Below are 26,604 nucleotides of genomic sequence, written 5' to 3'. Positions count from 1 at the left end.
CCGTGGTCCCCGCGGCCTCGTGACCCCGGTGACCCCCCCACCCAACCCTGGGGTCGACCGCTCCGCCCCGCGCGCCCCTCCTCCCGCGGGGGGCTTCGCCGTCCCGAGCCGCGTCCCTCTGGGCTGCGGCCGGCTGCGCACGTCCAGGGAGGGCGGAGGGAGGAGGGAGGAGGGGGAGGGAGGGGAGGGGAGGGGAGAAGAGGAGGGAAGAAGGCGAGAGAAAGCGCGCTGCGTGCGGCCCCGCTGCCCAGAGCCTGCCAGCAGCGCGCCCTCGGCCGCTCGGGTCCCAGCCGCGCCCGCCGCCTCGCCTCCTCCGCCTCGGCCGCGTCCCGACTCCGGGGCTCGCCCGGCCTCTCGGAGGTCCCCGCCCGCCCCGGCTCTCCGCTGCGCCGCCCGGCTCCAGCCCCGCAGCCCGCCCCGCGGGGAAGGTAGCAGCGGGCGAGCGCGCCCTCGCCTCCAGCCCCGCGCCCCAGCCTCGCGCGGCGACGAAGGACCGGGAAGATGAACGGCGGCGGCAAAGCCGAGAAGGAGAACACCCCGAGCGAGGCCAACCTTCAGGAGGAAGAGGTACTGAGGGGGACTGGCTGGGGGGGCGCGGGGCGCACGGGCCGGGGGGGGTGGGTACCACAGGACTCGGCGTCCCGAGGGCGCGGGGCTGGGTCCACGCGCGTCCGCGAGCCTCACATTATTGCATAAGTTTTGAGGACTTTCCCGAGACTTTTGTAAGTAGAATGCTCAGCTTTGTCTGCCCGGGATGTTGAAAGCGGAATCGAGAGCCGACTCCCGGGTGACCTCAGATGATTGGGACCAGGGAGGGTCAGGACTTGGGTTCTGCGTCTTGCAGCTGGAAGTTGGAGGGAGGGAGGTATGGCGAAGGAAGAAACTCTGGGAAAGTTCTCGGTAAAAGATACTTCCGACCCCAGCTCCCCTCCCTTCCTCCCTCCCTCTCAGTGTTAAAAGTTCTGGGTGAAATATCCTCTTAGCTGAGACATTTTGGATTAATAGATAACTCATCAGCCGCATTCTTCTCCGATGAGTCGGAGACCCCCGCCGAACCTGGGAGATGTCGAATGTGGGGGTTGGGGGGAGAGTAGAATAACAAGGGCTAAAAGCTTTGGGTTCACCAAAGCAAAGGTGCGTGGAGGGTGTTTTTCTAGGAGGGAAAAACAATTTTATGTGGCACACTCGGAATGATGATTAAAAACACTTTGCGGCTGTGGTGCGTTTCTTATTGAAAACACCGGTGTGTGGACGCGGTGTACTTTGGGGCTCGTGGATTTTGTCGGTTTTGTGATATCCTTTCTCGCCTTCACTCCTGCGAGTGGGTTATCTGGAGTTCAGGAAATTGTATTTATCTTTTTTAAAGGTCTCCCAGAATTGAGTGTGCATTACCAGAAACTGCCCATTCCACTATAAGGTAAAAAGAGTTCTTACAGGTAATTTACATCCTAATACAGAGGATGTACACAACCCGAACTGACTCTAAAGCCTTTAGGATGGTGAGGGTATTGGGACACTTGTGCAAACTTAAATACCGAGAGTGAAACCAAACATTAGGAAAGAGTTTATCCAACCAACTGCCCAACTCCGACCTGCGTGAACTATCCACTGGTAAAATTGGAAACAGTTTAAATGGGGAAGACCGGAGAGATCCAAATGTATGCAAATAAATGCAAAATAGATCTTACTCACCACAGTTCAGAAGTGGTGCGCCCTAAATGAATGGAGGAGCTGAACAGTGCCTCGCCACCTGAAAGAAGTTACCTATTTTATCAGCAGAGAGGGCTTTGGGAAATTTTGTGTAGGCTGTTTTATAACAAAGCTAGGGGCCGGCTTCGAGTTCCGGCCGTTTTTCAGTTTATTTCCTGACCAGTTAAACTTAACAACAACAACAGAAAAATGATGGCCCGTTTGCTTTTTAAGAAGTTGCTGGAGTTTAACATGTTTAACAAGGTAACTCATGTATGATCAGCAGTACCATTCGCTCTGCTGTAAGATAGATCCCGAAACAGTCCTTGTTTCTCATCTGGTTCAGAAAAGTCGTAACTGGGAAAGAGCTCTTAAGAACAACAAAACCAAAGTTTGGCCCTTTCAAAATGATTTTGGAAGATAACAGAACCCCATAGATTTTTGTTTGTTTTCAAGGTTTTAATACAATAGATTTGTTTCCAAGTCCCATACCCACTTGGCTTAATATTATGGCAAGTCAGATTTTTCTCATGATCATCTTAGCTGAAAATGCTTCTCTAAGGCCCTCTACTCCTGGTGATCGAAGTAAAGGCCAGGTTGCTGCAATCATCTGCCTTATTTGCCTTGTCCTGTGTGTTCCCAGTCAGGTAGGAACAGCATGTGATTCTAGGAGGTGTTAACTCTTTCCTAAACAGGCATTATTTGAGAAATAAGACCCAGTAGGGAGATTTCAGAGCTTAGGTTGTGTACTAAGTGGGAATGTATAAAATAAAGACACTGTCAGAAGTGAGCATTAATTACTTGACTTTTTTTTCCCCAGTACTAGGAAATGAACCCAGGACCACAGACATGCCAGGCCAACACTCTTATCACTATTTTATACATTTTGTTTATAAGTAAGGTCTCCTAGGTTGCACAGTCAGGCTTTGAAATTGTCTTCCTGCCTAAGAGTACTGGGGTTAAAGGCATTTGTCATCACACCTGGCTAGCTAGCATAATAGAAATAAATACAAGGAAAGAAAATTGGTCTGAGTGATCCAGGTAATTTTGTCATAATTCTTTGCTGTCTGTGTATACTTTTTTTTTTTTTTTTTGAAAAAATTCTGCCTTTTTTTTTTTTTTTTTTTTCCATAACCCTGAAAGCCACAAGTAAAATAAATAGAGTATTTGGTGAGTCTCATTAATGTGCTTGTCATTATACAAAACCACAACACTGGACCCATTCCCTGCCCACCCAGTGGATCCACAATTTGTTCCGACCCATGAAGAACCTTGGAGTGGACGCTGGTAAACAGAACACACACATACACACACACACAATGTATACATACATGAAGACAAGAGAAGAAAATATGCTTGTAATTTCTGGTGACCACTGAGCTCAGTTAGAAAAGTGAGTCCAACTGTCAGTAAGAGCAAGAGAAAACAGTTTATCTCATAGATCACCGTGGATTTAGACTTTTTCCTCCATTGGAGAATTCAAGGCTTTCTTTTTCCTATGTTTGAAACCAGCTCCTCTTATCACCCAGCTCTAGTGGCAATAATGACACTGACAATGCTCACAGGGATACAGTCTTGCCAAATTAAAAATCTAGGATTTAGGAAAATTTCTACATCTTTCTGTGGTTGAAAAGTTTTTGAGAATGTGCAGCTTTGTATATAGCTCTTAAAACAGAGGAGAGTAATTTTAGGATTTTGCAGCTGTGTAAGAGATAAAACATCTGGCTTTCTAATGTGTTATGTGTGTCTGCTGTTTTGCAAGTTTTTTTTTTTTTGCAAAGACAACCAATTGTCAATCTTACTGGGACCTGAGAGTTGTAAGGGTTTTGTTTGTATGTGCAGAGTATTGAGTTACTCTTACATTATTTTTACACTTAAGAAAGCGAGAAAGTAATTCTGGCAGGAAGATTGAAAGTTCAGAAGCAAGTTGTCACACATCGCAAGACTCTGCTTTATTTAAAACAAAAGTTCTTAGTTGAATGTGGTGATGCCTTCATTTTGTAAGGCAGAGCCTGGTGGATCTCTGTGAGTCTGAGGCCAGCCTGATCTATGTAGCTAACAAGTTCTATCCCAGTCAGGGATACAGATACTGCCTCAAAAGTCTTTTTTTTTTTTTTTTTTTTTTTTAAAGTTCTTATAATGTGTCTCTAATTGTATAATCCGATTTTATTAAAGTTAATAAGTATGTAACTAATAAACTCATAATTTGTAGTAATTATCATTAGTAAGTTTTAATGTATTCAAACATCCTGATACTTTGTGTCTTACCTGTCCTATTGGTGAGTGTTTTGGGGGACAGGGAATGAGATAAACATGTCATTTGGTTGTATTTTTAGATTTATTTGTGTCATTGGGTACTTTTTAGATGGATCACTTTATGTTGAAGCAGTTTAAAATACATCTCAGTTCTGGGAAAGCAGCATAAGGTCTAAGTAAGAGAAGCAAGAGATAGCATAGCAGCAGTGGTTGAGAGGTGTTTGACAGAAATGGCGTCAAGTCAGATCTTAAGAGGGTCATGCAGGTCATGCAATTTTTACTTCAGGTCTTTCAGAGTGTTTAGTATTTTGCCAAAGCATTGGGGGTGCTAGGTTTTTTTTTTTTTTTACAATTAGCATAGAGAAAAGGCAATGTCAGTAATGTGGTAACCTCAGGTTCTTCTTGAGCGTTACAGTTACTTGACATGGCTTCTGGAAGGATCCAGGGGAATTTGGTACAATTTGACCTATTATTGCAAACCAAATCTAATACAGTAAACATGTTTCAGTCATGGAATAGGACTTGGTAACGGTGATTTGGATGGAAATGTGACCTCATCTGGGGACGGTGTCCCAAGAGCACTGCCAATATGGCATGCATTTCAGGCTGCTTTGCCAAAAGTGGTTTTCCAGTTTCTCTGATCATCTGGTGAGTCCTTGCAGTCTGGACTCTCTGCAGCGCTCTGACTCCATCCTTTGGTTGAAGTACAGGCTTCTTTGGAGACACTTTCTCAGACTGTTTGTGAAGGATTCTGTTTTCTGCTAGACTCAGCATTGCCTGGAACATGGTAACACTGATGGAAATTAGCGCCCTGGCTCTGAGGGACTTTGGCAGGAGGCATCAAAATACCTTCTGGCCCTTTGATTTAGTGCCTGCATTGTTACGAATTTACTCCGAGGAAATAGGGTGTACTAAAGGTCTCTTTCTAGGGTTGGTTATTGTGGCGTTACATTTGTGAAAGTTCACAGAAACTGTTCAGCAAAGGGGAATTTGCTAAATTATATAACTTCATAGGGAGTGTGTTGTAGCCCATACAGAGTATGTTCTGTAGAACTGTATATTTGTTGTATACTGTTTTTGTACATGTAATATATATATATGTATATGTATATATTATATGTAATGTAATATAACATATATGTTAATAGACTGTCTGAAAGCTAAGAATCTGAAGGCAGAGTACTGCTTCCTGGAAAATATTAGGAAAGAGCCAGTGGGCTCTTAATGTCCTGAGGTCTGTGTTTTTATTGAGCAAACAGGAGTTTTCAAGTTTTAATAGTTTTTTTTTTTTTTTTTTTTGATATTATAATATAGCCACCTTCTTTCCATCTTCCCTTTCCTCCAAACAGTTCTTTATGTTGTACATGAAACCCAATAGAAATAAAGCATATGTAATCGGTGAAACACATACGGACCATCCTGAAATTTCTCCTGCATTTCCATAATGGTTATATGAACAAATGACTCAGTGCCTTGAAGATTTTAATTTCCTTTGTGATCCATGTATAGGGGTAACATGGTCAGGTTGGTTGAATCAGGCTTGGGCAGGACTCAAGCCTGTTCTGTTTCTCAGGGCCTCTCATCAGCACAAATCATTTTAGTGATCTTCAGCTGCTGTCCATGTTCTAACACCCTTTCTCAATGCAACGTGATGCTGTGTGATGGGTCCCATGATAGCCCAATCCCAGATCCTTCCACACAGCTCAGATCTGCACAGAACAGAGCCCACGCACGACAGTCACGATTGTACCAGTCTGCCCCTGTGTTCTGCACCTCTACTTCTTTCTTCCCCTTTTCCGGCCCAGGCTGAGCAGGATTCAAGTTGTAACCTCTTTCTGTGCCTGCTGCCCACATTCATGGAGAGGCATCATTTTCCCAAGAAGTTTTTTGTCATCTCTGCTTAACTCCTAGGTCATCATCACCTGTCATACAGTTCTGCAGAAGATATGTATATCACCCAACAGTCCTCTTAATAGTCACACTTCCACACGCCAGTCCCATTGCCCCACACACGCATGCACACATATATAATCCTTATAGGTGTAGAATTTGGAAACATACATGGCCAGCTAGCTACCTGCTTAATAATAGCTAGAGCCCTGGAAAATATTAGCGATTTCAGAATAACAGGATAAATCCTGTTAGCGATGTCAGAAGGTTGTGAGCCCACATACTAGAAAATGCTCTTTCTCTCCTGTAGTATTTGATGGTTCAGGCAAGTTCATCAGATGGACTTGGTCATCCCATAGAACTACTGGGTTCTGACCAATAGAATTCGGGTTCTCCTGGGGAACCCGTCCTTGACCTGGTCAGGGGCTTTCAGAAGCCTCAGCTAGGTGGAAGAGCAGGGAGTCGTATCCCCCCTCCCCCCATATGACAGGCACTTTGGAATGTTTGTGTTCAGTTTCTTTTGGCACCTTAGTGTCTGCCTAGGGGCAGTGGAAAGGGACCCCCAGTGTTCCTCTTGAACAGTGCTTGCTTTGGAGGGGGGAACCTTAGGAAGGAATGAGGAGAATGAACCCCAGTAGCTGGAGCAAAAGTGGATGCATAGTTCAGTGGGTGGGGAGCCTGGGGAAAACCAGGCCTTTATATTGATGGCCCTGTTGGTAAGAGCCTGCCCTTGCCAGATGAAGATGAACTTCTGTGAGGGATATAACGTGATATTCTTGGGTATAACTTGCCTGCTCACATCTCTAGCTTCAATGTGCACCAGGAAAATATTTTAAGCAGCCTTAATGCAGTGCATGTGTGTGTGTTTATGTGTGCATGTGTTGGAGGAGGTGCGAGGGATGGTTCTTTGCGTAACCTGGAGCTTGAAGCTGACTGAAGGATCTGTGCTTGAGTTTATGGAATAAAGTTGCCCCGGTTGGCAGGGATCATTTAGCCTATGAATCTTTCAGAAATATTAATCACTACTATTGATTTATGTAGAGAAACAGGATGTCTCATTGTGGTAGCAGCCTTGGCTGCCTTGGAACTTGTGAAGATCAGGCTGGGTACCTGCCTCTGTCTCCTCAGTGTTGAGATTAAAGCATAAACCACTATGCCTGACCAGTCCCTGATTCTTGCTTAGTTTTTACTGTGTGCTCTATTACAGGTTAAACACTGGGCCACTTATAACTATTTTTTTTTTAATCCTCAGAAGCTAATGTAGGGTTTTGTTTATTTGTTTTTCCTTCATGTTTGTGTGTTTGAGACTATTTAGTCCAGTCTGTCTTGGCACCCAGTGTGTTCTCCTGTGTCAACTTCTTGAGTGCTGGCCAATGCTTCCTTCTAAACACTCTCCTCTTATTCTTTCTGGCTTTGCTTGCTGCACCCCAGAAGGACCCTTGAATATCCACACAGAATCCCTGCCTGTCATCTTTCCACTGCAATCTCAATCATTCTCAGGTTGTTCCGGATACGTCCAGCCAACACAGGTGTTTTGCTGTTTTATGGGTAGGCAACTTGAGGCAGTGTGACTGTGCCAGTGGCTACCTGACTAGGGTCTTTAGGTGTAGACCCTGGAGGAATGCTAGGATGTAGGAGAGGCTTCCTCCTTTTCTTGTTGCCCCTTTGTTTCCGAGACAGGGTTTCTCTGTGTAGCACTGGCTGTCTTGGAACCTGCTCAGAGATTCACCTGCCTCTGCCTCCCTAGTGCTGGCATTGAAGATGGGCGCTACCTGCCTGGCACAGTTGCTCAGTTTCATGGAGGGGCAGATATGCACAAATCAACAGGTTTAATAAGGCATACCATGAAGGTTGAGGTGGCTCGAACCAGAAGCAAGCCTACTCTTGAGAAGGTGGTGGAGCTTCACCAAAGAACGGGAAGAGCCAGGGATTCATCTGAATCTGAAGAGTTTGATCCGTGAGGAAGATTGAGGTTGCCAGGGAAAGATGACAGGCAGGGAATCTGTGTGGATATTCAAGGGTCCTTCTGGGGAGCAGCAAGCAAAGCCAGAAAGAAAAGGAGGATCGTGTGATGGATGAGGCAGTTGCTTTCCGAGCTAGGAAGTGGGGCCTCTGGCCTCTGCAGCGTCTTGTTTCAGTGCACAGGACACAACTTCAGAAGAATCAGTGAATGTAAGTCTGCCATAGAGGGGTTCTCCTTTGGATGACCAGATAAATGGTGCTTTGTAGAAGTACAAACTAGGCTGGCCAGCAAAGAGTGATGGTGCTGGGTTTGAGGCGCACAGGATAGGTCAGATGTTAAAGTTTTTTTTTTTTTTTTTTTCAGAACAGCTCGCATGTAGCTGCTGGTAATTGAATATGTGAGTCATGTGAATGAGTGTCCAGAAAATGGAATTCTCTGATCCCTGGGAAACCTTGTGACGAAAAGCAAGGAGAAAAGGCTTCTGGGGACAGGGGAAAGTTCTCAGGGAAAAAAGACTAATTTTAATACATAAAGGGTTATTACTTAGAAACTGCCTGGTTATAATCGTATTTGCTATCTTTATCAGCTGGGGGTTGGGGGTCAGGAGTCAGAAATATCTAGGTATATATAGTATTTCTCACGGTTTTTGCTTTTGCTTTCATCAGAGCTTTTTCCCTAAATTTGTCATCAGCTCCCAGACTTGCAGTTTTCTTTTGTTGAAGGCCAAGCTATCATAAAATCTAGAGAAGCTTAAATTTTCTTTTTATGAAGGTTAAAAAAAAAAATAAAGCAAAGCTGAGCCCAAGGCCATATGCCCTATAGGTCAGTATTTTCAGTACTGACTTTCCTGCAAGTTTGCTGTCTTGTTTGGTTCCCGGCTAAATCCTGGGAAGGAAAGAAAACAGTCAGGACACCTAGCTGATTTTTAGCAAGGTCCAACCCCGCTGCAAGCCTTTACCATCCATGTTAATGAACAGAAAAGAGGAGAAGGAAACGGCAGGAACAAATGCAGAACACACCAGGAAGAGAGGCCATGATTTCCACCTGTATTGCTGCACCAATTTAAAAGGCAAAAGAATGCTTAGGCAGCCTAGTCTAATCCTGTCAGCACTTGGGATTTTGCAAAGGTAGGAGAAATCTGAGCGTCTCAGAATTAGCCGGGTACCAAACATCTCCGCAGCTCTTAAACAAGTTAGTCCTTTACTGTACAGGAGTGAATGTTAATGACGAGAGGTCATCTGATTCCTTTGTTGCCAGGCAGATAATGCTGGCCAGAGGCCAGTACGATTCCAGGATAAATCCAACAGATTTTCTTCTTCTTGACTCCCCAGGATCTCATTTTGTGAAAATTCCTCTTTGCCACCTCTAGGCTGCATACCTGAGGCCGCTGGGGACGGGGGGAGGACAAGCTCACAAAGTGCGATCTTATTACTGAAGTAGCAGCATTCCCTTTGTGCTGGGAGGGGAAGTGCTACGGAGGTGTAATTACCTTACCCAGCATGTGCGATTTGCAAGATTTAGGAGGCGTGAGGTTCCAAAAGGCCTCTGTTTTTGAACGTAGTATCCTTCCCGAATGCCTCAAGAAGCTCACGTGGTAGGGGAGCAAGAGAGGACCCTCCCTGCCCCCTCTTACCTGCCCTTGGATGCTGGGTAATTAGGGACCAGTCTTGGTTCTCAGCCGTCTCCTCCATTTGTGCTTTTCCAGTAAAGACTGCCAGAGTAATGCTCCTCTTAGGGTTTTTTTTTTTTTTTTTTTCAGTGTTAATATAATGAAGTAGAGATAGCCAGGCAGTGGTGGTACAAGCCTTTAAATCTAGCACCTGGAAGGCAGATTTCTGTGAGTACAAGGCCAGACTGTTCTATGGAGCAAGTTGCAGGATAACTAGGATTACATAGCTTTTAAAAAGATCTACGAAGTTTAAAGAAAAAAAAAAAAAGGAACTTGTGGTTTGCCATGCTAGTTGGTTAACATTTATTTACCTAGTCCAAAGTTGATACTAATCCACTGTGCCCCACTCCCTCTTTTAAGACGCTAGGTCTCTTAATGGACTAGAATGGCCTTTAACTCACTACGTAGCCAAGGCTGTCCTTGACCTAGCCCCCACCAGATGAGATGACAGCTGGATTTTGTGAGTGTATGTGTGTGTACTTGCTGGCAGCAGAAACTTCCTGTGTTATTTAATATTTCCTTTTTTAAGATTTATTATGTATGCAGAGCTCTGGCTGCATGTACACTTGCACACCAGAAGAGGACATAAGATCCCATTACAGATGGTTGTGGAGCCTCCAAGTGGTTGCTGGGAATTGAACTCAAGACTCCTTGGAACAAGTAGCCAGTGTTCTTAATCTCTGAGCCATCTCTGCAGCCCCAATATTTCTTAAAACAAACAAACAAAAAACAAGCCAACCCCCTCCCCCCAGCCTAGAACGCCAGAACTTCCCAATACATTGTTGTGAAAAGCACACAAACTTGCCTTTCAAAGACTGACATCTGTAATGTGTCACAGTTAAAACCCCAGCCAGTTCCAGATTCTCTTTTTTTTTTTTTTTATTATTTAAAGAATTTATTTATTTATTTTGTGTAAGTACACTGTAGCTGTCTTCAGACACCCATATGAGGGCATCAGATCTCATTATGGATGGTTGTGAGCCACCATGTGGTCGCTGGGATTTGAACTCATGACCTCTGGAAGAGCAGTCAGTGGTCTTAACCACTGAACCATCTCACCAGCCCTTTTTTTTTTTTTTTTTTTTTTTTTGAGGCAGTGTCTCTCTTACGCTTGTAGCTCTGTGTGTCCTGAAACTTGATATGTAGAACAGACTAACCTTGAACTCACAGAGATGTACTTGCCTGCCTCCTGAGGTGCTGGGATTCAGGGCCTGAGTAACCATACCCGGCTCAGATTAAGTTTTAATTGTTTCTGTCTTCTGATGCCCCTCCCCTTAAATTACAACCGAAACCACGCCATCATTTCACCCCCTTTGAGTAAAATTTTGTTTGGATGATAGAGACCGCTGATCCCTTGTGGGGGCAGGCAATTCTTTTGCACACAAAAAGGATTTCTTCCCTTTTGTCCAGTTAAACAAAGCCACACCGGAACAGAAATGCAGGCGTGGCTGGAATAAATTAACTGTGGCTTGAGGAGGGGCAGGTAAACTTTGACAGGTGTGACTCTGGCTAAATGTTTATAACCTATAAACTGTTGATTTGGAATGAGGCTGACCACTTCTGTGTCTCCCAGCCTGGTCTAGCCTCAAGCTCCGTTAGCTTTCTTGTCCCCCCCCCAGCTCCCCTTACAAAGAGGTAGAAAGTTCAGGGTTGTTGGGTGGCTGTATCAGCCTTTAAGAACTAGGGTTCCACTGTGAAGGAACCCTTTGGGAACTGCCTCAAGCCAAGCCCTCTTGTTTATAAACTTCGGAGTTATTTTTTGTTTTATTTTTGCGTCTCATTGTGAAGCAGAATGGACAGCATCACAGGACTAAAGAAATATCCCTTGTCATTTACTGAAGCCTGCTGTTAATGAGCAAGATAAACGGGGCAGGAGAACGCCGCCGGCCTTCTGAAGGATCCTGAGCTGGGTTGGGTGGCTGGTCGGGCCTTCGTCACCCATTGTCTAATGTCAGAGCCAAAGGTATTCTTACAGAAGTCGGTTCTTGGACAGCTTGTCACTACCCTTCAGTTTTATTATCTCATTTTCTGTGTCTCTGTGGGTCCCATGACAAGTCTCTTAAGCTGCTCCGGGAAGCAGGCCTCCCTTTCTGAACTAAAAGGGAGTGATTGTGCAGGCGTTGCCCGCCGCTGTTGAAGGAATTGTGATTTCTGTCTCTCCACTTTGCATTTCCCAGCTATGACACTGAATGCCAAAACATGTCCCTGATGGGCTATTTGGAGAAAACTCTTGTCAAGTCTTTTCAGTAGAGACCCCAGAGATTTTGTTTAATTTGTTAAGTTATCTTAATTTGGGGAGGGGAAATCAGGGGCAGCCCTAGACTTAGAGAATCTGAGTTTCTTACACCTGGTTTGCTTTCCTGTAGTTTCAGTTTTGTTTTTTACTGAGCAAGTCTTTGGCTCTCCTAGGGAATCGGGTGCGACTCTGTGGGTGTGAGCTGACTGCAGGAAATGACCCTCTGTAAACAAAAGGATTATTTAAGGCCCATCCTGAGTTTTTGTGCTTTGAAAGAGGTTATATGGAAAGCGGGAGTTTGCAATCTGGAGCTGGAGCTTTTCTCCTTGAGGGAAGAGGGTTGGGGGTGTCCTTGATAAATACCCCCTAGAGGTTCCCAACCTTCTTAATGCTGCAGCTCTTAATACATAATTTCATTGCTACTTTGTGATTTTTGTCACTGTTCCGAATCGTAATGTAAATATCTGATATGCAACCCACAGGGGTCTTGATCCGCAGGTTGAGGACTGCTACTTTAGAGTCTAGTGCCAGGCCAAGCTAGGCAGCACCCGCTGTTGAGAGCCAAAAAAACCTGTAAGAGTGGGGCCTGGCAGTCCTTTAGAAGGGCATGGTTTTCTACCCCAAGGGGGAAAGAAAAGCACCAGCTGCCTCGTGTCCAGAAGTATACCTGGGGCCATGTAGGTTTTCCTCTGGCTTTAAAGATGGTGCCTATCAGAATGCTGGCATGTAATCAGAATGGGAATGTAGAGCAAAGAGACTTTGCTAGGTATTACTGGCTCAGGAGACACAGCCCCAGCAGTAAGGAGGCTGAGGCAGGAGGTTTGCTAGAGAGTGAGACCTTGCCTATGTATGCATAAATAAAAGCAGATCTTTTTCTTCATCTAGACTGGCTGTCCCACAGTAGGAGGTGTCTATAGTAGATAGTCTTTAAGCCAAAAGCAAAACAGTTTTAATCAATGGATTTCAGATTCAGAAGTGCAGTGATGAGCTGTCCCCACCCTATGTTTGACTGTGACCTCTTCTTCAAAGTGACCAGTATATCAGAATCTGTACGGTGGGGTTCTGGATTCATATTACTAGCTAAGTAATATAAATTTCCATTAAATTTTTTCGCTGACTTGCAGTAATAAACTTCCCAGTACATCCTTATTTTTTTTAAAAGACATTCATTTTATGTATAAGAGTACAGTGTAGATGCCTTTAGACACACCAGAAGAGGGAATTGTGTGCATTGCAGATGGTTGTGGGATACCATGTGTTTGCTGGGAGTTGAACTCAGGACCTCTAGAAGAGCTGTCAGTGCTCTTAACCTCCGAGCCATTTCTCCAGTAGTACATCTTTTTTTAAGGAGTACACATCTCACTAATAACTAGAAACACACTTTTCTTTTTTTTCTTCTTTTTTGCCAAAAGTAGGTTTGTGGTTTTCTTAGTTTTCAGCTGAAAAGGACAAACATCTTTGTAAAGGACATTTTTAGAGTTCTTTGCTTCCTTTTTAAGGGCTACATCCAGAAGGCAAGCTGATAAATGTTTGTGCACAGCCTGTGTGTGGGGGTGGAGGGCTGGGGAGTTTTTACTCCCTGGCATCAAACAGTTAACAGCACCCTAAGTGCAGAGATAAGATTAAAGCTGCCATCCAGTTCCCAATTCTAAAGGGTTCTATTTGTATGCTAAATGTGCTGAGAAGCTCTGTATTTCAGATGTGAGTCCCAGTCCTGTGCTGTTAAAAGAACCCAGGCATTGGAAATTCAGTTTATAGGGAGGGGAAAGTTATTCTTACTGAAAAACCCAGCGTCTGAAATATTGATATTTCTGTCCTTTTCTTATTGTTCCTTTGTTTGTTTGTTTTCCTTCCTTGAGACTGGGTTTCTCTGTGTTAACCCTACCCTGGAACTTGTTTTGTAGACCAGGCTGGCTTTGAATTCAGAGATCTGCCCGCCTCTGTCTTCTGGGTGCTAGAATCAAAGGCATGCACTAAGCCCAGCTTTTCTGTTCCCTGTTTGTTTGTTTAATGTTGTGTGAGGGATTGAATAAAAAAGCAGGTGTCATTCTCACCAACCTGTAACCTCCGCAGTTTTCTCCACTAACAAAATAGACAATTCAAGCTAAAGGGAGGGTTTACTGATCTCGTGAGGTCACATGTGGTCAGAGAAGTTCACGTCCAATTGGGAGACAGAAAAGGCTGGAGGCAGTGGGGGAATGGGGAGGGACAAAGAGAGTGGGAGTGGGGAGTGGATACCCGCCCAAATGCCTGGATGGGGAGAGGAAGCCCAACCCCCGGGCTGGAAAGATCAGGGTAGAGGGGCGGGGTATTGCCGTCCACTCCCTGTAACTGATAGGGACTGAAGGATGCTGGGAGAACTTAGAAGCCCAATAAGCATCTCGTCGGGTCTGAAACCCAGCAGCCAGGCCTTAGTACATTTAAAAACTATTAAGTAGGGCACGTTGTAAGAGAGGACGCAGCGAAACCGTCAAACCAGACCACTCCTTGGGTAGAAAGAAAAGTTTATTGTAGATCAAACTGGCAAGACTGGGGGCAGGGGGCAGAGGGAAGAGGACTATGGTGGAGAAGCCACAAGATTTTACAAGGACTTCACAGGGCTGTTCAGATTGACCCAGAACTAGATGCCTTTGCCAAGGGTGGTTCACCTTTGGGGTGGGTGAAGGGCGAAGTTTCCTGGTGAACAAAAACCCACCTTTAGGGTTGCTTGCCTGGTAACAGTTCTTCAGTTTACTGGGCCAGAGTCCTGAAGTTTATGACTGCAAGACCAGCACTGCCATTTGGGGTGCTCCATTGGACCCAACAAGCGTGTGTGTTACCATTTGGTCCTCATGCACCACACGGCTGATTGTGAGTCTTAAGGAAAAAAAAAACATTTTTAAAGGGAGGAAGAGTTAAAGGGTATATAGCTTGGGGATTCCTTGTGATCCCCTGATTTTGGCAAAGAAGTCAGGTTTTGTTCCTGTTTGGGTTTGGTGCGATTGACCACTGAGTTACACCTGAAGCGCTCATCTATAATGTTTTAACCATTAACTGTCCCTCCCCCCTTGTCACAGGCTAGATCAGCTGGGAAGAAGAACCTCAACAGAGCAGACACCTCTCTCAGACTGGCTTGATTAATGGTTGATGTGGGAGGACCTGGACCACTGGGGACAGTGCCCCACCCCCCAGCAATTGGTCCTGGGTGGTATAAGACAGTGAGACTGAAAAGGGGAGGGGGAGAGATGGGGGATGGGAGGCAAGGCAGTAATCAGCCTGCCTTCAGGGTTCTACCTGAATTTCAGCCCTGTGACCGACTTCCCTTCTGACTAAAGCTGTGCTCTGTCCCTTTGCTCCCCAAGTTGTTTCTGGTCTGGTGTTCTATTACAGCCCTAGAAATCTAGGTAAGACAAAGGTTGCCTGTGCCTTTTCTAATCCCATGGTTCACTATTGGATAGCTACATCTGTTGACCTTGATGTAAGTAAAAGAGCACTGTCTCCACAGACAGGGAAAGGCCAAGGAGCACTGTCTCCACAGACAGGGAAAGGCCGAGGAGCATTGTCTCTACAGACAGGGAAAGGCCGAGGAGCACTGTCTCCACAGACAGGGAAAGGCCGAGGAGCACTGTCTCCACAGACAGGGAAAGGCCGAGGAGCACTGTCTCCACAGACAGGGAAAGGCCGAGGAGCACTGTCTCCACAGACAGGGAAAGGCCGAGGAGCACTGTCTCCACAGACAGGGAAAGGCCGAGGAGCACTGTCTCCACAGACAGGGAAAGGCCGAGGAGCACTGTCTCCACAGACAGGGAAAGGCCGAGGAGCACTGTCTCCACAGACAGGGAAAGGCCGAGGAGCACTGTCTCCACAGACAGGGAAAGGCTGAGGTGAGGTTTCATCCAGTTCTTCATTCAGTATGGTGCTGGCTTGGAGTCTTTACTGACTTAACAAGCATTAATTGCACTTGCTGGATTGAAATTGTTTGTGCTCCCCACAAGAGCCTGCTGTAAATACCCTCTCAACCTTCATACCCAAGGCCTTACAATTTAGGGTATTTTTCCTGGGATAAGGAGAAAGCCCCGAGGTTGTTCCTCTTTTCCTAAACCCTTAGAGTAGGACACACCCCCTTTTGGTCCTTGTATAATAAGAATTTATAGGAATTCTACAGGTGAGCCTCACTGTAAAGCTTCTGTGGTTATTTTTGCTATATAATTTATCTGATAATCAGGATTGACAATATTAAGACTCAGAAGTCAGTCACTCATCTAATGGGACTTTGATTTTGAAATATTTTTCTCTTACTGGCAGATACAGTCTTCTGTATTTTCCACCTCATCAGAACATGTAGTAGAAGGGAAGAAGAAAAGGAAATGAACAAATCGTGCCTGGCAGCATAGGCTTATGCAGCACTCTGGAAACGGAGACAGGAAGTTGGGGAATTTGAGGCCAGCCTGCTCTATTTACTGAGACCCAGTCTGAGGGGAAGAGAGACAGACAAAATACCATCTTCAGTTTGTCTATACATGCATATTTTAAAAGATTTATTTGTTTTTATGTATGTGATTGCACTGTAGCTGTCTTCAGACACACCAGAAGAGGGCACCAGATCCCATTACAGATGGTTGTGAGCCACCATGTGGTTGCTGGGAGTTGAACTCAGGACCTCTAGAAGAGCAGCCAGTGCTCCTAACCGCTGAGCTGTCTCTCCAGCCCCCACAACTCCTTCTCAAATACATACCTTTCTGACAAATGAAATCTGAGTGTTTTGATTTCTGTTTTCCATTTACTGCGTGTGCGTATAGTAGAGACATATTTGTTAACAGTCCACAGCAGGCTCTAAGATGACCCTTCATTCTAGCTGTATGTGGCAAAAGATGTCAGCGAAGGGAATCTGGATGTTTAAAGGAATGAAAGAGGGCCACTGTCATCCCAAGTACAAGGAATGACTTGCTCTTTGTGAGATTTCTTAAGTCTGCCTGTGGCCAGGGGGCTCTTCCCTGGATTTTAGGGTCTCAGCCTTCTTCAGCTCCTCTTTCTACATGAAGGTCTATTACCCACATCTCATCTCCCAGCCTGCAGCTTGGGTATCGAGGGGCTTCTTGTACAGTGTAACACGTGATTTCAAACCCAGCAGAGACAGTTCCGTTACAACATTTAAAATTCTTCATTCCGTGTCATAGCATGAATTTGCCCTGACGTTGGCTTCTAGGCTTTTGGTATATACATCGTTCTGTATATCCTTCTAGTTAAGATTGTGTGTATACTCTTAAGTGGTTTCCTTCCCTTGAAGTCTTAGAAATGGAGTTTCTGGGGCAAAGAGTATAAATTCTTTTAAAGACAATTGATGTTTATTCCCAACCTTTCTCTTGAAACACTGAACTGAGTACGCCTGCCAAAGCCTATTTTCCTGTATCCTCTGCCCCTGAAACTTAAGATATACAGAATGCCTCTTCATAGTTTGTCACATTGGGTTCTGTGACTCAGTGCCAGTCTGCCATGCCCATGACTTGATGTGCAGCACCTAGCTGGGACACACTGACTTTTCTACCCCCTTCTCAAACCTTTGCCCGTGCACACCTGATACGGTACTAGGTACCGCCACAGTTGGCCCCCTTAGCCGATGGTTTCTGGGGGACACAATGAGACATGTTAGTTCTGTGATGAGGGACCTGATATATCCCTCTGCCTGCTCATCTCTGCAGTTGCTGTGTACCACGTGTGTGCCTGGCATCCCGAAAGGCCAAAGGCCATAGCGTCCTCCAGACTTGGTTTATAGACATCTCAGTGTGGACATGTGTCTCAGAGCCTATAGGTTTGTCCTGAATCTTTTTCTGGTCACATGTTCTTCGGTTTGCTCTTGGGATGAAGACAGAGACAGTGGAAGATATTTCTGGTCAGTTTGACCTGCAGTTGATGAACAGCTAGTCAGTTTGACACCTGGAAGGAGTTTACATTTAAATAGCAATGTCTCTTCCTGGGATTGGTCACAGCGTACATGTGTTTCCTTTCCACCTTTCCCTGTGAGGACAAGAGGAAGCATGGGGCCCCAGTGTGGAAGCCACTAAATGTTACTAAGCCAGTCATGGTGTTCTTGCCCTCCCAGGAAGGGCTGTTTTACAGATGCCCGCAGCATACCAGGAGCCAAACATTGCCTGAGGAGTGTAGCTCAGGTCCTCCCGTGTGGGCAGGGCAGTCATCATTAACCCCAGCCCACAGGCCTCCTTAATTGTTCCCAGAACATTTCTGTGGAGCACACCCTTCACAAGGCTAGCACACATGTTGTTTGAGTGTGAGTCTAGGAAGTGAGCAGATGTAATGGAAACCTCCGTCTTGACTCATCCCGTCCGTCACAAGAGTGGAATTCTCTTCACATTGGCATTTTCTACCCTTAATAGTACTTGAGTGTGAATTCCCATTGAGTTCATGGGGTAACTGAAATTTTATGCATCCTGGCACTTTGCTCAGAGTAACTGGAAGCTCTTTGGCAACTCAGTGCCTGCCTTCTTTTCTTGAATTCCTTGATTCAGGTTGACAGATGGCGAAGAAAACATTGATTACTTGGGAGGCCGAATGACTCCCCTGGGATGCAGGAATGGTATTTGCTGAAGAGAGGCCGACAACCTGGCATTGCCCTGGCCTTTCTGGGGGATGCAGAAATAGTTAGAGACACAGTATTCCTGCCTATTTGGGAGGACCCCAGTGAACACATGAAGAGACAGGATCGTGACTGGAAACGGGGTATAATTGGACAGCAGTGAGAAGTGCACGTAGGATGGTCTTAGATTGAGATCAGTGGGGTCAGGGTGAAGATTTAAAGAGGCAGAGATGTGGGCCCCAGAGTCTGAGAGTTTCATAGTCCCTAAAGAATTGGGAAGTAGAGGGTCTGGAGAGATAAGACAGGACTGGCTGCCCTTCCGGAAGGATGGGGGTTCTATTCCCAGCATCCACATACAGCTCCAGCTCGCAACTGTCTGTAACTCTTGTTCCTGGGGATCTGATGCCCTCCTGGCTTCCTGCGGCACTGGCACACACGTGGTAGGCATACTCAGGCTGACAGAATGAATGCTCATGCATAAAATTTTTTAAAAAAGGAATTGGAAAATTGAAGCGAAGATAGGGCAGGAAAAGTTTGAGTCAGTCTAGTTTTGTGTGAAGAGGGAGCCAGGGGAGTGTTACACATTTGGATACTTTAAACAATTTTTTTTTAATCATCTGTCCATCGTCATTGGCACCTCAGTCCTGTTCCACAGGTGACCTTTATATGGCTAACTACTATAGCAGCCATGCTAAGTCCTTCTTTTTCTTACGCATGCAAAGTCGTGCAAGATGTTTGGATGAGAAACAGAAAGCAGTTTTTCTCCCTGGCATCCCTTGAATGCCTTTATTCCAGGAGCACACTTGTTTCAAGCCTCACTGGAGAAACACCAGGGTGTTGATCCACCATGCTGGCTCTTGGTCTTAGAATCGCTAATTCCCAGGTGGTGCAGCAGAATGAGCTGACTTGGTCATCAGGACCAAGAGCTGTTAACAAAGCTGGAAGAGAATTAGAAGCAGTGAAGAGTACCCGGAAGACAGGTGACAAGAAACTTGACTGATGGGTGTCAGCTCCTCCCCCCAGACAGGGTGGTTTCCCTGTACTCTTGGCTGTCCTCGAGCTCACTGTTAGAACAGGCTGCCCTTAGAGACACAGCTGCCTCTGCAGCTAGAATCAAAGGTGTGTGCCACCACTTAGCGAGATCATTCTTTTTTATAATTTTTTTTTTCTCTTTGAGACAGGGTTGTCTAGTAGCCCAGGCTGGTCTTATATTTGATAAATAGCCAGTTTTAAACTTGACAAATAGCCAATGGTGAACTTAATAAACTGGTTCTCTCGTCTTCACTTTACCAAAGCTGGCATGGTGATACTGTACTTGATATATGTAGCACAGGATATCTTGAGCCCAAGACTTCATGCGTGTTATGTAAACACTCTACCCATTGGACTACATTCTCAGCTGACTAATTCCTAGCATATTAGTATTATAATTACATATTATTGTATTTATATAATTTGTAATATAATGTCAATAACCTTCACTGATGTTTGCTTGTTTTAGTTTCTTTTCCTATTGCTGTGACACTCTTAACCGAAGCAACTGAAGGGAGAAAGGGCTTATTTTATTTAACTCATGGTTCAAGATTTCTGGTAAACATGGCAGGGAAGCCAAGGCTGGTGGATCACATCCTCAATAGGGAAGCGGAGAAGGACAAGCCTAGGGAATGGATCCACCCACAGTGGGCAGGTCTTGCCACCTCAGTTAATGGCAGTTAAGATAATTCCCTTCAGGTGTATCCAGAGTCCTATCTTCTAGGTGTTCCTAGGTCTTGATTTTAATCAAGTTGGTAATTATTTTGTTTACCCATCCATCTGTGGAACATTTGTGTTGTTGCCCTTTGTGGGGTGGGAGAAGTTACTCCAAAGCGATTTGACATTTGACTTCCAACTTCTTGGATTTCTAAGGGCCTGGTGTGAGTCCTTGGCATCCTGCTCTAGTTTACCAATGTGATGGATGTTCTTAGTTACAGGGCTTTGTGCCCCTGTAGGGCTGCAGTTGGGCACTGACTACTTACCCCTTTCATATCTGTGCTATTGGTGGATGAATTTGAGTCTGTCTCACAGAGTACATATGCTGGAGGCCTCGATCCAGTGATGTGGGGTTTTAGAGGTGGAGTTCAGATCATGGAAGGAATTAAATCACAGTAGCTCTCCCTGACTGATGAGATGCTGGCTTTTTAGACAGCAGTCTCCGGGTTGTGAAGCAGCTGGCGCTCTAGTTGGGACACACCAAGTCACCAGAATTGTGCACCAAATAAGCCTCTTTGCAAGCTCCTCAGCCTCTCTTAGCTGCCTGACAATTGTAATTAGTTTTGCCTGGCCTCTGTTTGCCTTGCTTTGCTTTAAAACAGGGCTGGCCTTGAACTCCTGATCCTCTCATTTCTTACTTCCTGTTTTCAAGGCCTGCAGGCTGGTGCCCCTGGCTTATTTTTTGAAGTGTATAATTGTTGCTCTGTATTTACAGCGTCCAACTTCAGGATATCTTAGAGCCTCAAAATACTTAACAATTGTAACTCATTTTGAAGTTTTCCTAATTTAAAATGTTCAAGGAGGCCATTTCATCCTCTACTGACTGTATAGGTTGCTGCCTCCCTTCTCCCCCTCCCTCTCTTCCTCCTTTCTTGCCCGCCCGCCCTCCCTCCCTCCCTCCAAGGTCTCTCTGTGTAGTATTGGCTGCCCTGAACTCAGGCTGGCCTCGAACTCACAGATCTCCTACCTCTACTTTCTGAATTCTGGGATTAAAGCACCACACCTGGCTTGTTTTGCTCTTTACTCGCACAGTAATTGTTGTTGGTAAGTTTCTTTCACCGAAGAAGAGAGTCCATTTCACCCCCCTTTTGTGTGTCTATAACAGACCCTGCTCTGGGCTTTGCCTCTCTCCTGTCCTAGACTGTTGAAGTGGGAGTCTCAGTTATTTTAAGGTCTGGAATCTTGTGGGGACTCTGTGGGAGATAGGAGAGGGAGGGGGAGCCTGTCCCTCACTTGCTGTCAAAATTGAGAAATAACTCTCCTCCCTCCTTCATTAGACTTGTCTGGCCTGGAGCCAGGTGCCTGAGGAAGGTGGCCAGCTCCCTCTCCACCTTGCTATAATTAATTTTAATTAATCAGAGATCCTTTTCCCTCACTCTTGGAGTGAATTCCACGAGAAGGAATGAGTTAATATTTGCAGAGGCCTCTGGAAATGTTAAGTGCTTGGTGGCTGCTCTTATCTGCTCTCTAGCACAGTCTCCTTATAAGGCTGTCCCCTGAGCTGAGGACCTCTGAAGTGCTGAGCCACCCCAGAGCCCAGATGACTATGGCAGTTCGTTCTGGGAATGGGCTCAGATTTCCTATGTTAATACTAGAGATACCACATTTTGCTAATTGTTAGTGTTGGTCTCACAACTCCGGTCCCCCCAAGTTTTGCAGAATCTATTTTTAGCACCCCGTCTTCATGCCTCTTTTCCTCCTAGCACCAATTATAGTAAAATCCATTTGAATAGAAGTGTTCAAAGTTGAGTTCTTAACTTTTCTCTTCCTGAAAGATAGGCCACTTTATCCCAAGAATTACTTAGTAAACTTATTCTTTAAAAAAAAAGCCATATTGAAAAATAAAACATTCCAACAGTGCCTTATATACTTTGCAAATCAATAAATAAGTATATGCAAATATATTTTTAGTGCTGTGGCTTAATTTAGTTAGTAGAGAGTTTGTGAAGAATGCCTGTAGCACAGAACCAGAGGGGTGCATGCCTGTAATCCCAGTTAAATCAGAATTAAAGAAATGTACGAATTGTCTTTCTGTCTCTTTCTTTGTGTGTCCCTGCCTCCCCCTCTCCCACCACTGCCTGTCCATCTCTTTCATAGTTAGGGTGACCTTGAACTCACTTTGGAGCTGAAGATGACCTTGATCTACACACACACACACACACACACACACACACACACACACAGTGCTCAGTAGACCCCAGAGGGTCACTCATTTAATTTTTGCCTACATATGTTGGTGGTGATTGAACCAGGGTTGTGGGTTTTTTTTTTTTTTTCATAAGACCACATATGCTACCGATTTCCTTTATCTGCTCTTTAATGTAGATCGATATGTTTCTCTCTTTTTTTAAAAAATATTATGTAAACATGGGAATTTGCAATAATCAAAAGTGAGTTTTACAGACTTGTCTCTTGGTTGTCAGTGTAATGATAGAGATTTGTTCTGTCATGGGCTTTGAGTGCTGGGTGGGATGGATCTAGATACAATGTGCTTTTGTCCAGCATATTCATGCTCTTGAGCTGAAGTTGGGGATTTAGGTATGGGATGCATTTAATTTGTCTCTGCGTGTGTCTCTTAACACAGGTCTTCATGCTTGCATGTCTTTCAAGCAGTTTCTCTCTAGAACTGCGCGGATATCTACATTTGAATATTTAAACACAAAATAGGGAAGATAACAGATAACTGAACCATGACAGATACTGTTGCAGGCCAATACTGTTAAAACAAATATCTGCTGGGCAGTGGTGCCGCATGCCTTTAATCCTAACACTTGGGAGGCAGAGACAGGCTGATTTCTGAGTTCAAGGCCAGCTTGGTCTATAGAATGAATTCCAGAACAGCCAGTGCTACACAGAGAAACCCTGTCTCAAAAAAACAAAGACAAATATCCAATACTTTATAGACAGAGGAGGGTCAAAGGACTGGTAGGAGGTAGAATATTGTATCTTGTATCTTAAGTCCTTGTTGACTTTAGAAGTATTTGATCACCCCCTTACCCACCCACCCCCACTTCTATTTTTTAGCCTTACCAGAATAAAAGGCATTGGTTATTCATTAGGTTGTCTTAGTGGCTACCAGCATTAACATTAAGGAAACACTTCTGTTTATTGGGGCAAGTAGCTTGTAAGTAAACATCAACTCGATTTAGAGCCAAAGAGCAAATATTTTTGGTGAGCCTTGGACCTCCTGTGTCCGGGTGAATGTTTTCAGGCAACCATTTGCTTATAGGAAATAGTTCCGAGTGGAGGACCTTTGGCCGGAGTAGCGGTGGGCAGTGGGACAAACTGGGCAGGGCCTGCAGCTGCTTAGCTCATTTGGTTAGAGCAGTATGCTAATGAACTCAAGGTCACTGGACCCTCTGTGTATGGGTCAGCTAACCCTGCTGGGATTCCAGACCTTGGCTCAGAGTCTGGGCGAGGTGTGTCATTGGTCGTGAGGCTGGGGCAGTTGGATATATGAATGTAAGCCCATCTACAGACCCTGCAGAAGAACTTGAAACAGATGCTTTGTAAGTTTTGCATAATAAGTAACAATATTATTGAGAATCCTGGGAAAGTGCGAGGAAGGAAACTAAAATCACCTTTTATTCTCCAGCTGACAAAGGTTGCATGTTGGATTTTTCCATCCCTGGAGTCCAAGCCACCCCTACAGGCTCCCGCCTTTCTTCCCCTCAGCTGCTGCTGTTTCTTAGCTGCCTGCTCTGTATCTGCATTTCTTATCCCTCACCCCCACCTGTGGTGTCTCTGTCTCCTGCTCTGTCCTGAGCTCTCTGATTCATATATTAATGCCACCTCCAAATGAGTGTCTCTGCTCAGTTGGAAAGCCCTTGAGTTGCTTGCATTTGTCTGTTTTCAAACCTGCTTTCCTGGCTTCCCATCTATAGGAGTGTCCCTTCATCTAGCTGTCCATCTGTCTCTTCCTTCCATTAGTAACCCACCATCTGACGTCACTGCTCCCCAGCATCTCCCTGATCTCATGCTTTAACTCCCATCTTCCCAGACACTGGATCAGTCTGGCCACCAGCAAACCATCACCATTTCCTGTCCCCAGACCTGCTTCAGTCCTTCTAAACTAGGGTGCAAATGCAAATAGATGTGTTGCCAATCTGCCTCCTAGTCTCCTGGTCAGAGAGCTTCCTCTGTGGCCCCTTTCCTGCAGACTCCATTGCTTTACTCAGAGCCAAGCTTGTGCACAGAGGAAGGACATCCTGAGTGTTTTGTTTTAACAGAGTAGGGGATCAAATCGGAGGCCTCCCACACATTAGGAGTCCAGCGTTGAGCTCCAAATGCCCCAGGACATCCTGATTTCCTTATCTGAACTAAGTTCTGAGGGTTTTCAGTTTGGCTTTGTCTTAGCCTTATACTTAAAATAACCTTGTGCAGAGGACTAAATTTTAGTGAAATACAATGGATCTCCTTTCTAACAAACAAGCCAAGCGATGTAACATTACAGTGCGGGATTTTCAGAATTGGGAAATCCCTGTGAGCCAGGATATAGAGTGTTTATTCCGGATATACTGGTTACTTAGTGTCTTGGGAGTTGGAAGATGGGTCAGTAGCTTAGCCTCCTGCTGCTTCTTGGGTTTTCCTTTTGTACTCCTCCAGGCTACATAAACTAAAAAAAAAATGATAAAAGTGTAGAAGACTTCCCTTAATGAAGTTAGTGTTTGCATAAACGTTACCCATAGTGCTTTGCTGTCTCACTGTCAAGCTGAAACCTAAAAGCTGAGGCCCTGTCTTTGCTCTCCCGGCTTTGGTCAGGAAAGCCATGTAAAGTCTTCTGATTATTTATGATCACTGAAGAATTTGCTAGTATGTTCAAGTATTTTACTTTGAGAAAAACAAAACGAACCATCAGCGTGACTGGGTGTTTTTACCAGACTCTCGGGAGTTACTGGCTGGCATCTGTTTTCTTTCTTACATCTTTGCTATTTAGTGCCAAGTAACTGATAATGTTGGGAACATGGACACTGCTCCAGAAACTTGCTTTCATAAAGTTTTAAAAAGTTAAAAACAACAACACCAACAAACCAAACTTACAGATACCCTGACACCTTGTTTTTATCTTATCATCTTAGGATGATCCAGACCTATTTTACCTCAGTAAGGATGCTGAGGCAGGTGAGTCTCTGAGTTCAGGCTCAGCCTGGACTATTGTGAGTCCCTGTTTTAAAAAAAAAAAAAAATTGGAACACTAGCAATAAGTATAGGGTTTGGTTTTTGTTGTTGTTTTAAATTAGAGACCAGGTTTCTCTAGGTAGTCCTGTGTGTCTTCGAAGTGTAGGCCAGGCTAGCCTGGAGCACAGATATACATCTGCCTCTGCCTGGATTTTTTTTTTTTTTTTTTTAATGTAAAAACATAGAAACTCACAGATATCCATCTGCCTCTGCCTGGATTTTTTTTTTTTTTTTAAATGTAAAAACATAGAAACATGCACAGCAAATAATTCAAGTGCTTTCCCCAGTCTCCTACCCCATGTAGTAAGTACCCCATTCTAGAAATACAATTACAGTTAATAGTTAAATCCGTCTTTAGATTTTTCTCCTTCTGCTCTCTTTTGGGATTACAATGTGTGTCACATCAAGCCGGCTTTTAGGTTTCAGCTTGACAGACTTAGGTCACAAATGTTGCTATAAGCAGCTGCAGCTCATAAATTGCTTATTTTTATTTATTTTATGTGTATGACCGTTTTGCCTGCATTTTTGTGTGCCCAGTACCCATGAAAGCCAGAAAGGGGAATCAGACTTCCCTTGAGTCTCTCCCTCTCTCCCTCTCCTTTATTTGAGACAGAATTTCTTTGTGTAACCCTGGCTGTCCTAGAATTCACTCTGTAAATCAAGCTGTCCCTGAATTCCCAGAGATCTACCTGCCTCTGCCTCCCAAGTGCTGGGATTAAAGGTGCTCACTAGCAGCTGCTGGCTGGAGTTGCCCAGTGGGTGCTGAGATTCAAACCCTGGTCCTTTAGAAGAACAGCCATCTCCAACCTCTCAGCCCACTTGTTTTAATTGACATATACTACTTAATTGTATGGCTAGCTGAAGACACAGCATCTCTTGTTGACTTGACATTTGGATTATTTTTAGAATTTGTTGCTTTTGCTAATACAAACATAAGAATCGACTTTGTGTGTATCTTTGGGCACAGATAGTAATTCTGATCAGGCTGGCATGTTATGTGCTCATTAGAATTTTCCCTGGTGTATATAATAATCATTATGATAAGAAATATACATTTTAATATTTCCAGTATGTTCTTTATGATATATGCACACTGTTAAACAGTTTATATTGCTGCACATATGTGAATAAATAGGCACGAACAATTTAATGTTTAAGAATTTTCACCATTTTTTTTTTTTAATAGTTCACTCTATCCTTAGACCTTGATCTAATGGAAAGACCTAATTGGACTCGTAAATAAAGTCGCAATTTATTGTGAAGAGAACTATGAGAAAGGGACTTTTGCATTAAACTCATTTCATGTTTTTGATTTTAAAAAAGACAAAACTCACCAGCTGAAGAAACTTGTGAGGAATAACACAGCTAAAGTCCCTCGGAGGCATTTCGTTGTTGTTTCCCTG

The 26,604-nt window shown here is 44.6% G+C and overlaps 1 protein-coding gene across 3 annotated transcripts in view; it reads left to right on the top strand.

Moving 5' to 3' along the window:
- The first annotated feature begins 199 nt into the window (after positions 1 to 199).
- Positions 200 to 26,604, top strand: part of Rbpms (RNA binding protein, mRNA processing factor) — a 149,741-nt gene continuing 123,336 nt past the window's right edge. The window contains exon 1 of one of the 3 annotated variants that reach the window (XM_034520309.2): positions 200 to 567. In XM_034520309.2, coding sequence (XP_034376200.1) covers positions 502 to 567 — 66 coding nt within the window. In that variant the 5' untranslated portion in view covers positions 200 to 501. The remainder of the gene's footprint in view (positions 568 to 26,604) is intronic. The other 2 variants (XM_034520304.2, XR_013104359.1) reach the window with 2 other exon arrangements.

This window comes from Arvicanthis niloticus, chromosome 16 (assembly GCF_011762505.2).
Source record: "Arvicanthis niloticus isolate mArvNil1 chromosome 16, mArvNil1.pat.X, whole genome shotgun sequence".
Classification (NCBI taxonomy): domain Eukaryota; kingdom Metazoa; phylum Chordata; class Mammalia; order Rodentia; family Muridae; genus Arvicanthis; species Arvicanthis niloticus.
Note: the sequence above shows the minus strand (reverse complement) of the source record. Positions and strands in the feature narration are given on the sequence as shown.